This window comes from Branchiostoma floridae, chromosome 13 (assembly GCF_000003815.2).
Source record: "Branchiostoma floridae strain S238N-H82 chromosome 13, Bfl_VNyyK, whole genome shotgun sequence".
Taxonomy (NCBI): domain Eukaryota; kingdom Metazoa; phylum Chordata; class Leptocardii; order Amphioxiformes; family Branchiostomatidae; genus Branchiostoma; species Branchiostoma floridae.
Window position 1 is genome coordinate 16,350,240 of NC_049991.1, and position 14,155 is coordinate 16,364,394.

The following is a 14,155-nucleotide window of genomic DNA, read 5'->3' on the forward strand; positions in this document are numbered from 1 at the left end:
ATAGAACATAGCCAACGTTGAAAATCGCGGAGCAATGCCACCCCCCCCCCCTCCCCAGCCCCTTCCCGAAGACTGCAAGGGAGTGTAATAATGGCATTGCTTATCGTCTAAAGATCTCTAAAGGAAGCATTGCTGGACATATCCAGAATAGAATCAGTCAGAATATATACTTTTGTTCTGTCCCTTAACACATCAATTGGATTTCTAAAAACCCAAGACCCTACAGACATCATAATAGTGTTTTCTTTATAATTTGTGCTTGAAAACAATATGGTATCTTTCGTTGCAAACAAAAATCATAGTTAAGAACTGCATGTTACACTATTTCTAACCTGTCATTTAGAGAATAGAGTGACAATCTATATCTATAGCCATATTGTAACGACTAAAGAAATAATTGTTGGGTCATGTGTTTATGATACCAAATGGACAACGTTTAAATGCGTATCCATTGCCCATAAATTTGATGGTGCTACCCACTCATATCCCACGCAGACCGGAAAACATAGCCTAAGTCTTCATTCTAAATGTCTGCCGTCTAAACTGTTGTCTTATACTTATAGGGAGATCCGATACATCAATGGGCTGCGCGCATCATTTGCTAAGAATCGCAAAAATTGCCCCCAACCCCCAAATAAAACAGATGAGAATGCAGCTTTAAGCAAAGGATACATACCCAATGAATGCCAGCACACGTGGGCATTCGGCACATTACACATTTTTTAATAACATCGCGTTCAACAATGAGAGGTCGGCAACTTAGAATGTAAGGCAAACTCTGCATGTTCAAAGATGTTGAATACAAATTTTGTTGTCACGTTCGAGGCACTGGTATCTTTGCAACGATTGGACCATTACGTACTCGGACTCGTATAGAAGTCGTGGAAGACTAAACTGGATGACACCCAAGCTACAATGATTTGACTAATGTGAGACTACTAGTATATGAACAGGCATGCTGACTTCAATAAACTGTCACCAGGAAGTACATAATTGAACGTAACAGCGACAGGTCGACAATACCACACAGGTGCCTCTATTTCCGTTCTAAAATGTGTTACTTCACACATACATATACAAGATTTTAAATGAAGAATTAGAATAACGTACCATTCTCTATGCAGTTGAAACAACTTTCCGGCACCGTACAGCACCAGGTAGGCCATGGGTAGGGAGAGGAACAACACCGCACCGACCACATTCTTTCTGCTCCTCCTCACCAACATGGCAACACTGAGTCTCGTGCAGCTACCTGTAAGGTCATAACCAACACAAAAGCCATGTTAACCTCTGGCGGAGAATCCGAAACCATTACAATCAAAGGAGGATGGGTTAAAAGTTGAAATGATAAAAATACAGGGTGGTGTTACATCTTTACAACCACTACCTTCTCCATAACGAATGAAGCACTCCGTGAGGACGCAGTCCACGCATCGATAAATGCACCGCAATTCTTTGTTGTACCAAGAACAATTCATCTTCCTTACATGGGAATCAGATGATCATTTCGAGTCATAAAACACAAAGGTAAGTGAAGAAACCTCCAATAGACTGTGACGTTAAGTGGCCGCTCCTTTTATGGGTCAGTCAAAGCTATACAATAGAAAGCGCGGACGGCTTTATAAACTATGCGTAATGAATAGTCAGGCGAGCGTTAAGTCTTCTCGTGGGAGAACTTGAATCGTACAGCAGGCGTAGTTAAAAGCTGTCGCGGGCATTTAACGCCCTCGGGGGAGACATTCAACAAAAGACAGGCCCAGTTAACGTACCGGTCGCGTGTCCAGATGTCGGGAACAATATTGTAAAAACCGCGAAGTTCAGATGGAACATGAAGTGTGCGGTGAGATGTGAGAGGGAACAAGGGTTAGCAAATGGAGTCTAAGTCGACCTCCGTGTTAAGTCAACACAAGAATAAGCCATTGGAGCTGACAGGAAACCCTCATGTTATGTAAGGACCAACGGATAGTTTAGCTTTAGGGTGTTGCTCGGTACTACAGAATCATGGCATAGGCCATAGCTATACAACATTACTAAACGTTCAGAACATAACACATTTACACCTTTCTAAAATTAAGTACTTTTTTTTATCAATCAATCACCAAAACATGCAATATGTCTCTTTTTTTTACCTGATGAACCAGCTATTTTTTTCATCTCTAATTATCTTTCACAGGTCTTTCGCAATATTCAGCTCAGAACGCTGTGATGACAGACAACGATGTCGTACAAGTGCTGGTGACAGCTTGCCGTTTGTCAATACATTAGTGTTCACAGCGTAATGCCATGTCTTCAACAGGCCAACCTGTTCGATATCGCGGTGGTGTCGTCAGTTACATATACGCTGGATGATTCAATATATACATATACATAACAAGGGAAACATGTGGGACAAAAGTGTAATACTAAACAAATACCTCATATATGGTTTGCAGGTGAGCAATTAAACGACGGACAGCCTATCATTTGAATTGAAGGTCAAATAAAACCTTTAAAGCCAACCAAGATACTAGGTTATCGGTCTAACAAATGACCTTGGTTGGTTATCATCCACACACACACAAAAAAAGCATCTACTAGACTGGTTGGTTGCTTAACTCAACACCCTGTCCCGTATTGTTACTTTCTATTCTTAGTGCCATTCTAGGTATTCACGCCTATCCAAATTCATCCATAGAAAAGCGTAAAAACAATTCCGTACTATTGCAATGGTTAATACGGTAATAAAAATATGACGATTCTTACCTGCTTCTTATTCCAATCAGTCAAGGTGAACGCAATTCTTGATCCCTTGATCGGTGACGGATTGTGCATGGAGCAAGTGTAGACGTTGAGCCCTGTCCAGACAATCAGCGATGACTGAATATGCAAGTAGGTGACTGGTCAAAACAAACTTTGCATATTCACGCCAAGCAGGCGGATATTACAGCACCAGCTGGTAGGTACATGTACCGGTTTCGGTGTAATATGTCGGCACGCCCACGCAGGTACTATTGGCCGTGCACAACCGCAACCCATGGCTGTTGCATGTTGAGTTACATATGGGTTGCCAAATACATTCACAACGTTAGGTGTGGGCTAAGTCTTACTGAAACACAGCATTACACTTTAAACCAGATCCGGTCTTCATACACTCCCTGTCAACAAAGAGGTCCGGTAGAAAACGGATGTTACCCAGCCTACAACAATTGATCCATGGTAAATCAAAACATACAGAGGTACTGCATATAAAAATATTTTATTTGGAATGTAAGACCATGACACGATGCTGGCCGTTACCTTTACCAGATTGCCACATCATTGAAGACTGCAGAGAGCTGGGAGCGCACATTGCAACTCAACAAAGTGAATGAAATGTTATAACATAAAACAAGAAATAACAATAGAAACGTTAACCAGAAGTCTTAATATATGGGTTAAATAAAATAACTGACGAAACTACGGCGTACCAGTACGTACAGTTCCTCAACGTTTCTCCATTCCATATTCCATAATGCGGAATTCGTTTCTCTAAAATGTCAGATCAATCAAGGGTTCTGCTGGTTCTACCTTCTGCAGATGCCAGACTCTGAGGCGTAGTTTCTTCAGTTTAGAGCTTCCGGACGTTTGCATATGGAACGAACGTTTCATTTTCCTTCACAACGACAGAGCTGTACTATAAACATGACGACTACACTGGATGAAAGAACATAGCATGCTGCAACTCGAGACTGTGTATTCAAAGATGAAGCCTAGAACGACTCCGACCACCTTAACTTTAAAACGTGACTACATATTTACATAGGCCATGATATCTTACACTATGGCACGGGGATGTTTACTCCTTTTTTCACTCGAAGCCTGTGTTGACCAATTCTGATTTAAATTGCCTTACGACGTGAAACTGATGAAGCTACGGTCACTGTTTGTAAGTACTTCTACATCACGCTACAACGACTGCAAAATACACAGCGAGCTACCAGAGTCAAAATACTCTTCCACATTTCCAAAAATACGGAGCATATTGGTACCATCTGAAAAACGACTGGCTGTAAGTCTATAAGTTACAAGACTGTACATTTTTACAACAAACGCCAGATTGTAGAGTAGAAATGTATACTTCTCTGGTTGACTAGACTTTCGCTATAGATCTAAAATATTCAATTGTGCTGACATGTTATGGCTCTTGGTTTGACTTGAGTCAGTTCAAATGAATTGCTGGACCCCTGAGTATCCATATTTTATCCGGCTTTTCCAGATAACGATGTCAATGGCAATATATGTTCAACAGCAACGTATCATGTATATTGCTCATACACTCTTTGGTGCGAAGTGACTTTTTCGCAAATACAATCTTCAATCGCGTTTACGATCAATGAACTTTTAAAATCTCACGTGTTATGTTAAATCTATCACTAAAATGTTATACATATATATAATCTGACAGAATTTCGACTCGACAATCTATATGCGGGATCTACATAGCTAGAAAGGGCGTCTTCAGTGATGGCATCCCACGTCTTTACGGGTCTGCGTCGGGATGCCCATACCTCCACTGGTCCTTACATGATGTCATCTGGTCAACACATCTGGATAGGATGCAGCTGAGATGTTCATCAGGTCGGTTGAGAACGACTTCTTCTCAGGCGCAGTTTCCTGGTGTGGTGATCTGTGTCAATTCTTTCAAGTCTGACAACGGGAAACTTCTTCAGTTTCAGCCCTCGTGGCAACTTAACACCATGTGGAATTCTGCTTCTGTTTAGGATACGTTTCTTCACCAGTACGTTCTGGTACGTATCCAATGTCTTACCAGTGACAGCAGGTTTGGAAGGGTCACTACTTTTTCCCTTTGTCGATCTTCCTAGCCAACGATGAAGTGTGTTTCTTTCTTTTGCAGTGTTGTCGCAGCTGTTACTTCTTAGCATCTTCGCTCGTGGTCCCATACTCCTACAGTTCGGTTTCTCCTTTGCAGTCTTGTTCGATTTCCGTTGTTCAAAAGTAACATTGCATTTTGCTGTTTGCAACTCTTGCACGGTTACTCTGGCTTGTGCAGTTGCATCAACGGTCATGATTTTAAGGGACACGAGACCATCTTTGCGAACACTCTCCCGATCTTTCCTAGCAGAACGAGTGTGGCTGTCATCCACTCGAACTTTTCCCGATCGTTTTTTGACGGGATCAACCGTTTTACCAGTCGAATTCAACATCTTACCATTTTTACCAGCGTTTGCTCTGGTGCTGATTTGTTCGGATATGGCACGGGTGAGTTTGTTTCTGCGTTCTACGTTATGTAACTTTTTAGGGCGAACGTCTTTTGGTCCTTTTTCCTGAGCAATTTTGCGATTCTCTTTGGCATTTCCACTGTTGCGTTTTGTGCTATTGCCAGTCGCTTCTTTGGAATTCCTCTTCTCGTCGTCACAAGCTGTCGCGTCTTTTGAAATCTTCTCGTAGTCACAAGCAGTCGCTTCTTTGGAATCGGACTCCTCATTTGGCATCTTCTTTGTTTTCTTCACCACATCATTAACGAGTGCTTCTGCCTTTCGTTTCTTCCCTGTCCTCGAGTCCTTTCTGTTTGTTGCAATCTCAGTAGAGCTGCTTGTTTGTGCATTGCTGCAGATATCTTCAGCAGAAGGCCTTGAAAGATGTGCATCAGACACGTTGGTAGTGGTCATTTGTGTACATGTACTGCTGGAACTTTCCTCTACTGTGTCGGTGAATGTCTCTGCTGCTTTGACCACATCAATGACAAGCCTTGCTACCACACCTGCCACAGCTGTGGAAATTTGGATACCAGTTTCTTTTGATGGATATTCTCTCACAGTCAAAGCTTGTTGCTCAGTAGTGCGTATCTTTACCATTGTTTGGGTATCTAGCTGGCTGTCCGCATTCGCTGAGGATGCCTTCTCAATGCCGGAAGACTCTTTTTCGTCCGTTTGCTGGACATCGTAGTTTTCAGTGGGCATGTCAACAGAGTCTGGGTTTGCAGGGTTATTGTCCTGAGTTGTGCTTAGCTTCTGTACACTTGTGCTGTCATCTTCTAATGTTTGGTTTGCAGTTCCCTTGTCCAAACTGGCCTGTTCAAAGCAATTATCATCACTTATATCAGTGGTGTCATTTACATAGTCCACACCTGCAGTGATGTCCGAGTTTGCCAGCATGGAAGACCCTTCGGCAGGTTCAATCTCTGATTGCTCTGGTTCAGTAACGGCATTGAGTTGCAGCACAACTTCTTTTTTATCATTGGCGTTACTTACAACATCGTCCACACCTGCAGTGTTATTCGAGTTTGCCACTATTGAGGACCCTTCGTCGGGTTCAACCTCAAATTGATCTTGTGCAGTGGAGGCATTGGATTGCGGCACAACAGCTTCTCTATTATCTTGTATGCGTTCTGCTCCATTTTCCTCATGGCTTTTGCTGCTTTCCCCAAAGTTTGTGTTGCCTGGATCTGGTTCAGGAGAGGTGTTCTTTTCCAGCACAACTGTATCTCCTTCAACTTGCATGTGTTCTGTCTCATTATGTTCATTTTCCTCTTGTCCTTTCTTGCTCTCCCAAAAGTTTGTGTTGTCTGGATCTGGTTCAGGAGAGGTGTTGTTTTCCAGCACAACTGTATCTTCTTCAACTTGCATGTGTTCTGTCTCAGTATGTTCATTTTCCTCTTGGCTTTTCTTGCTCTCCCAAAAGTTTGTGTTGTCTGGATCTGGTTCAAAAGAGGCGTTGTTTTCCAGCACAACTGTCTCTTCTTCATCTTGCGTGTGTTCTGTCTCCTTATGGTCATGGCTTTCATTGCTCTCGTTGGAGTTTGTGCTGGATTGGTACGACCGTTCAGATGACGATGTATTTTGGACTTCTTCTCTACTTTCGTCACTGCTTAAAGTGGTTTGGTGAGAACTTTCAGATAGACGTGTATTCTGGACTTCTACTTCATTTTCCTCACTGGTTACACTGGCTTGGTGAGACCTTTCAGATAGAGGTGAATTCTGGACTTCTAGACCATTTTCCTCACTGTTTAGAGTAGCTTGGTGAGACCTTTCAGATGGCAATGTATTCTGGACTTCTACTCTGCTTTCCCCACTGCTTAGATTGGCTTGGTGAGACCTTTCAGACAATGATGTGTTCTCCTGAACATTCAAGGATGTCGTCACAACATTTTCACTGGCAGCCTTTTTTCCTAGTCGGGGAACTGTCCTGCGTTCATCAACATCACTGTCTATTGACTCGCAGGACATATTAAGCAGTGGTTCCACATCTGAGGTTTCTTGTGCATCTTTGGGTTCAGTGTCGGTCTGAGAGTTTTCTGTAGCCAAACTCTGTTCGGTACTTGAGGAGGGATCCATTTCAGGTAAGTCATCTTGCCTTTGGACTTCCTTGTTGTGACAATCGTCATCAAGTTTGCTGTCAGATATCTGATCCTCCTCGCTGTCACTGATCAGTACTATCTCGTCCATCTCCAGACTTCTCGGTGGGGAGGGCATGGTTGTGTCAAATGTGTACTCATCATCTGACTCCGTCTCCTCATCCTGTCTAACCGGAGGGGGGACGAAGGTGACATGAACAGGAACAGGGCCCTTGTCCTGGGCGCTGACTGCTGCTTGCATTTGCTGTTGTAGCGCATCGGCATTCAACGCAGTATGGCTTCCTGTCTGTTGTCCTACTGCCCCCAATGTATCTCCAGTAGACAATGGCACTCCTTCGACTCCTTGACCAGCAATGCTGTGCAAGCTGCTGCTTATGCTTACAGGATGTATGGCCTGCAGCTGCTGGGAAGATACCACAAGGGGTTGTGGAGAGGGATGGTGGTGGACTACGGACATAGGAACTGCTACGCCATTGCCGAGATTCTGGTGAACATTTGGTATGAACACGTGGACTGGCTCTGACGTCGTTGGGAATCTCAAGAGCTGCGCATTGCTTACTGGCATGGTTACACTCATGGGTGAATTTTGAAACAAAGGTATCGACAACCCTACTGCACTGCTACTGGTTGGTTGAAACTGCGCAGGTGTTAGTTCTGGAGTATGTGTCCTTGCTGATGCTGCCATCTGGCTTTGGATATCGTGTAACGGCTGATGCTGCACAGTTGGTCTTACATTCAACACAGCGGTGGTAGAGCACTGTTGGGCAGTGACCTGGCCTCCAGACTGCACTGCTAGACTTTGTGGCACGTTCGTGGCTGCTGAGGAGCTGCTTCCTGTAGGCTGCATGGGAAACTGTGGGAGAATCTGTCCGGCTGACAGGTGCTGAAGGTCTATAGGGTACCCTGCTGGCTGAGTCAACTGGTATGGAGTCATGTGGGGTATGGGCTGTCCTGGAGTGGAAGAAGAGCCCAAAGAATTCACAAAGTTGACCATCCTGTCCAGGACACGCCCAGAACTTCCCATGCTTTGGCTGCCGGACGATTGCACTGGCAGGGGTTGAGTTGTTACGTTAGAATTCTGCATTGATCTCAGGTAGCCCTGATAATTTGGCGGTGGCCGCGAGTGAGGTGGCAACAAAGGCACTTGGTCTGCTGGAGCACGATTACTCAGATCACTGACAAGTGGAGGAGGAGGAGGTCTCAGGAGCGCTTGCTGTGACCCAGCACTGCTCACAATCGTAGAACTGCCGTTGGTCTCAATACCAGAGATGGGTCTCTGTGGAGGCACTGCTACTGAAGTTGTAGCCATCAATTGGCTTTCGAGAGGTGAGGATTGGGTGGAAGTGATGGACCGATGCATTCGACTAGCTACCATGTGCAGAGCTTGACTTGCACAGTTACTCCCTGGGTTAAAATGGCTAGGCTGCACCATTCCATTCACTGCCATCGCGCTGTTCGGTGTGCCTTGTCGAGCATACCTTGCATCTAAAGGTTGGTTGGGTACTTGTATGCTTCCAGGACTTCCCCCCTTCGACGTAGCTGGATGCACAGCTTCGCCATTCACCACTGACTTTGACTGTGGGGGGCAATTATACTGCAGGATCTCTTCCAGTGACATGCTATTCATGTCCTTGACCCCATTTCCAGGTGGCCGGATGTTGTTATTGGACTCCTTCAGGCTGGGTTGCATTGACATGATGTTGTCCACTCCTGCCTTGAATACTGCTGCAGGTGCATCTGACAGCTGGCTGGCTGCACCTTGTTTGTCTGCTCCTTTGCTGCTGTACACGTTGGCAGAAACTGGCGACACAGGCCCAGGGCTTACCGTCTTCTTGAAGGTTAACTTTGTTGGACCCGATGACTTGACACTCCACTTAGACATTGATCGGGAATATGTTCCCTCCCACTCCTGGAGCAGCCACGTTGGTATGATGTCTGCGGCTAACTCCGGGCAGCTCTGGATCTCCTTCACAAGTCCTCTCTTTGTCGAAATGGCCGAGGTGAGGAAGCTCAGGTGCACTTGGTACTCCAGATTCTTCCCAAACTTCTTCATGACAGCTGCAACTCTCTTCAGCCAAGACACTATGGACACTCTCTGGGATTGCTTCACCATATGAAATGTTGTCAGTGCCTTCCCAAGCCTCTTCATGGCATGTGCAAGGATGTGTTCAAGTCTGTCTGGACAAAGTGAGCCAACAGCCTTCCAGATCTCGTTCAACGAGATGAGAGGTATGTCATAGTTGCAGTTTTGGCACAGTAAGGGGCTATAACTTTCATCCCTCAACCAGTCTTTGATGCTGTCACACATTTGAATTGCTGTATCTTTCTCAAGCTCAGTGAGCTGGTCTGCTAGCTTCTCTACCAAGATTGGCACCGTAGGTACAAAGTCATAGGCAGTCTTGGTGCTAGGGTGACCTGCACGGTTTGCATGTAGCATACGCACTACTATATCTACTTCTCCCTTCTTCACACAAGTAGTGAAACAGGACACGAGGGCAACTTCCATCTTTTCTGCCGGAAGCAGTCGGATCATCGAATCTAGAACTTTTGGCCACTCCTTGGCATACAGTTCTCTCAAGGCCAGTACAGATGCCTCATTTGGGTCATTGAAGAAGGACAACTTTACAATATTGCTGACCAATGTTGTCTTGTTTGCAGCTTTTGCCATTGGGAATACTTGGTTTGCAAAAGCTGCCAACAGCCGTGTATCGATTTTCACCTGTGGGGCTGACACCAGTTTTGAAGTGAAGAATCGAAGACAGGCAAAGATGGTAGGGTAGACAATCGGGGTGGCGTTCAGCATTTCTTCGATGAGGACTGCGGCCACAGGCTGAGGTGCACTGACCAGGATGTTGGACCATGTCGTGTCCCTTAGCCTCAACACACCATAGACGGGGATGTACTTTTTCCGAAGCCACTGAGCTAAGTGAGTGGATGCAAACACGCTGGACAATGTGCAGCTGTTCAGGGAACACTCAAACGCCCAAAGTTTTGAGCCGAAGGCAGCGGCAACTCGATCAAGGTACGCGTCATGTCTGTGGGCAAATAGTGGGTACAGGACTGCTTCACTGGCTGTCACAATTAGCTTCGACAAAACTTCAGACTCTTTCAGAGCAGATACTGTGAGCAGACCCTTCTGGGATGCTTGTATCAAAGCCCTTGCCCTGTTGCAGGCTGCCTCGTCGTGGCTGGGAGTCTCTGATCCTGTCGTGCTGTTGGCTGCCCATCGCACAAACCATATCAGGAACTCCAAGTTCAACTGTACACCCACGTTCATTGTCAATGCTACCAAGCAGGCCCACAGGATCTTGTGAGCGGGTAAGCCCTTGACGCCGCACAGGTTTGTACTGAGGGACTTCATCAGGTCTAGAAAGGTTGCTCCGTCCATTTTCGCAATTATAGAGTCACTGATGTGCCTAGCGTCCACCGGTCCTGAAGCCAACGCCATGAAGGCTTCACTGAAAGCGCCGCACCTTGTGTACAGTAGAGGCACTTGTTGCTGCAACTGCAGGAACTCTGCCCTCTCTTGACTCAACGACAGACCAGCGAGATTATGTGCTGGGATGTTCACGCACTTCAGGTAGCGCACAGCCTGCCGGTAGTTCCCGTCCATTTTCAGCCGCTCCACTCGGCGCTTGATGACCATGCAATGCTCCAACAGAACATCGTTGCCCTTTCTGCCGGTGAGATTTGCCCCGGTCAGCACCAGGGACAGGAGACGGTCCTCCCACTGTCTTATTGAGAGAGCCCTGAAGAAGAACATCAACTTCAAATCAGAGCAATGGAGGAGACATCTACATCTACATCTACATTGCTACATGTTGTACTTCCCCCAGATAATCCCATCAGGGGCAAAGAAGAGTTGAGGTCCCGGGCTAAGGCAGTGACATGACTGTCAGACTGTATAGTATAAAGCTCTTGTAAACACAACCAGGATGGTACTCACAACCAAAGTTGCGACGTCTGTCAGACCCCATCATCATGATTACATCGAAACGTTGGATGTGAGTACCATCCTGGTTGTGTTCACAAGAAATTTACTATATGATGAGTAATTACCTACGTGATGAAATTACTTACGGGTAAATTTCCTTCTGTTTCATCTTATCTTAATTCATGGCCAGTAGCTAAAACAGTTTAATTAAAGGCAAAGCATCCACTGTTCTGTAGATATAGTTAACAGAATTCCTGACAGTCAGAAACAATTTAAGAAAGTCTAATCGTATATACAACTTATTTGGTATACAACAATGACTATCAGGAATCATCTATCATACCAAGGATGTCGGACTCCCTCCCTGTTGAGCATTTCAGTGAGGTTGGCAACGACTGATTTCCGAAGCGCTGGGGTCGTCTTGACAAGCACGAAGATATCCATCAACAGCTCATCAATTCTACAAAGAAAAAACAAACAACATATACATAAACCTACTGTTTCCTTCCAAACATAGGCTCTTCAATTCAAGAAGTCACTTTATGTAGAGATTATGAAATCATACAACCATACCCAATTTTCTGGACACTTCTTAATCAAATCTAGCTTGATGAAGTAGTCCTATACAATACAAAGTAGTACTAATAGCAAATACTGAGTTAGATCGCTTTGTTTTTAAAACAGCAATGAATACTCCTCTACCATTTACTTTTATGCAAAATTTTGTACACATTACAACTGGTTTATCTCTTGTGGCATTTAATATAAAATACTTCTGCAACCGCAGTAGCAAATGCCAAAGATAGAAATTATTTTTATAAATGTTCCTTTGGATGACTTTAAAAACAGGGAACTGTCTTTTGATTTGGGCTACAAGTATTACTCCTAAATCAGTATACATCTCCATACTTACTCTTTCATGATTTCATTCCTTGACTGGTAGAACTTGGTTTCCCAGACTTTGTAGCCCACATTACGACTGTCAACAAAGAAATAACATTATCAATATCATCATATCAAGCAGTCTTTTTTTAATCATAGTAAAATCATTCCTAAACTTAGACATTGTAACATTCCACACGATATATACCAGGCCAACTTAAAAAATTATCTTATCTTCTAATAGTGTTATCACTAATTCATACATACATGCAAAATAAAAATGTACATGTACTGTACCAGGGCTCGAAATACCACCTGCATATGCAGGTTAGTGCAGGTAAACTTGGAGCTGTGCAGGTATTTTTGGTGTGTACCTGCACCTAACCTGCATTGGTCTAAGTACATGTGTATACTGGGTTTATACATAAATGTCTTATGATAATAAAGTTGTATATGTATTGTTATTAGCTGCATTGTCTGTTACCACCTATAAAGTACAAAAGAAAAAATAGCAATGATTACAAAGCAATTTTAATATGATCCAAATTCTGAGTGGTGCAGGTAAAATTTGTCTGGTGTAGGTGATTTGTAATGTTACCTGTTACTTGTAATGTCAGAATACCAGTCTCAACTTCTTTGTGACTTCCTTGTTCACAAATGCACTGTACCATTACCCATGTGAAAACACACACCAAAAAAATGTAGGCACACTCACTTTGGCCTTGAGTTTGGTGGTGACTTTTCCAGCACCAGTACATGGACGAGAGAGTCCAGCATGACCATGCCTGCATCACCTCTCCCCATGTGGCTCTCAGCTTTGGCCTCCTTCACTGCATCCAGCAGCTTCTCTCTCACAAGGGAGTAGCTGCAACAGTCATGATTGAACATTAGTATATGCTTTCTTACAGCAGGACGGGAATGTATCAGATAAGTGTGTGTTTGCTCACAGTCGCTGGGAATGTATTGATAAAAATGCAATTTTTGATGCTGTCTTTTCTTGTTTCACACTTGTTCATTTTTCATGATATTTCCATTATTAAGTCAAGGGTCAATTTCGAATGTAGCACAGCCGCCAACATATTACAATTACAGCTCCTTTTGAGATAGTTCCTTGAAGTAGGAGTAAAATGTGTATAGCTTGTGTATGGTATGCTACAAAACAGCTGTCAGAATTGGATCCGCATGTGTTTACAGTACCAAAGGCTCAGGTTCAGTTCTTCAGAGGTAGCCTGCAGTTCCAGGGCCCTACGGTGTGGAACAAACTATCTGCCGGACAGAGACAACGGACAACACAAGCAGCTTTTAAAAACGGACTGATACAGTAGTGCCGTTAGCAGGACTTACATTATACCATTTTCCGAAGTTATGTGTGTATTAGTATTTACCCAATTATTGTATGTTGTTTGTTTATGTGTGTCCAGGAACTCCTGAAAAACAGGCAGCAGCCTTAGTGATGTTTCCCTGGTAAAATGAAAAGAAAAGAAAAAAATGAAATGCTTACTCATACTGTTCCACTTGGTGATGGGCCTTGCACACTTCTTTCTTCCTGATCTTTGATAGATACATCGAATAAAAAGGAGTAAAAAAAAAATAGTACATATTCTAAGCTAAAAGTAAAATGAATACAACTTACTCATACTGTTCCACTTGATGATGTGCCTTGCACACTTCACACCAGCTGGTCCCGGCCACCAGCTGATGACAGGTGCACAGGCAGGGCTTCCCCTTCCTGAAGGTCACATACTCCTCCTGGATACCCCTCACCAGCTCATCTGTTCTCCGCACTGGGAGACACAACAGGAGAGTACATTCAAGAAAAAAATAAACACTTGACACTTGTACACAATAATGATGTATGAGGAAGTTATCAAGCCACAGTACATTTCAGCAGTACTTTGAATTTGTCAAGTGAGTCATGCTTTCTACTTACCTTTGCTAAGAAGTTTGTATTTGGTAGTAATTGCATGTATGTGTGTGTGTGTGTATGTGTGTGTGTGTGTTGTTCC

General features: G+C 44.0%; 2 protein-coding genes across 6 annotated transcripts in view; both read right to left on the minus strand.

Annotated features, from left to right (window-relative positions):
* Positions 1 to 2,876, minus strand: part of LOC118428424 (sia-alpha-2,3-Gal-beta-1,4-GlcNAc-R:alpha 2,8-sialyltransferase-like) — an 8,034-nt gene extending 5,158 nt beyond the window's left edge. Inside the window, exons 1-2 of the mRNA XM_035838479.1 lie at positions 2,743 to 2,876; positions 1,111 to 1,252 (exon numbers count right to left, since the gene is read on the minus strand). Coding sequence (XP_035694372.1) covers positions 1,111 to 1,226 — 116 coding nt within the window. The 5' untranslated portion in view covers positions 1,227 to 1,252; positions 2,743 to 2,876. The remainder of the gene's footprint in view (positions 1 to 1,110; positions 1,253 to 2,742) is intronic.
* A 340-nt stretch (positions 2,877 to 3,216) lies between these two features.
* Positions 3,217 to 14,155, minus strand: part of LOC118428423 — a 29,545-nt gene continuing 18,606 nt past the window's right edge. For all 5 annotated transcript variants that reach the window (XM_035838477.1, XM_035838478.1, XM_035838474.1 and 2 more), the window contains 5 exons: positions 13,783 to 13,933; positions 12,865 to 13,014; positions 12,181 to 12,246; positions 11,611 to 11,727; positions 3,217 to 11,082 (listed from right to left, as the gene is read on the minus strand). In XM_035838477.1, the coding sequence (XP_035694370.1) occupies positions 4,593 to 11,082; positions 11,611 to 11,727; positions 12,181 to 12,246; positions 12,865 to 13,014; positions 13,783 to 13,933 (6,974 nt within the window). In that variant the 3' untranslated portion in view covers positions 3,217 to 4,592. The remainder of the gene's footprint in view (positions 11,083 to 11,610; positions 11,728 to 12,180; positions 12,247 to 12,864; positions 13,015 to 13,782; positions 13,934 to 14,155) is intronic.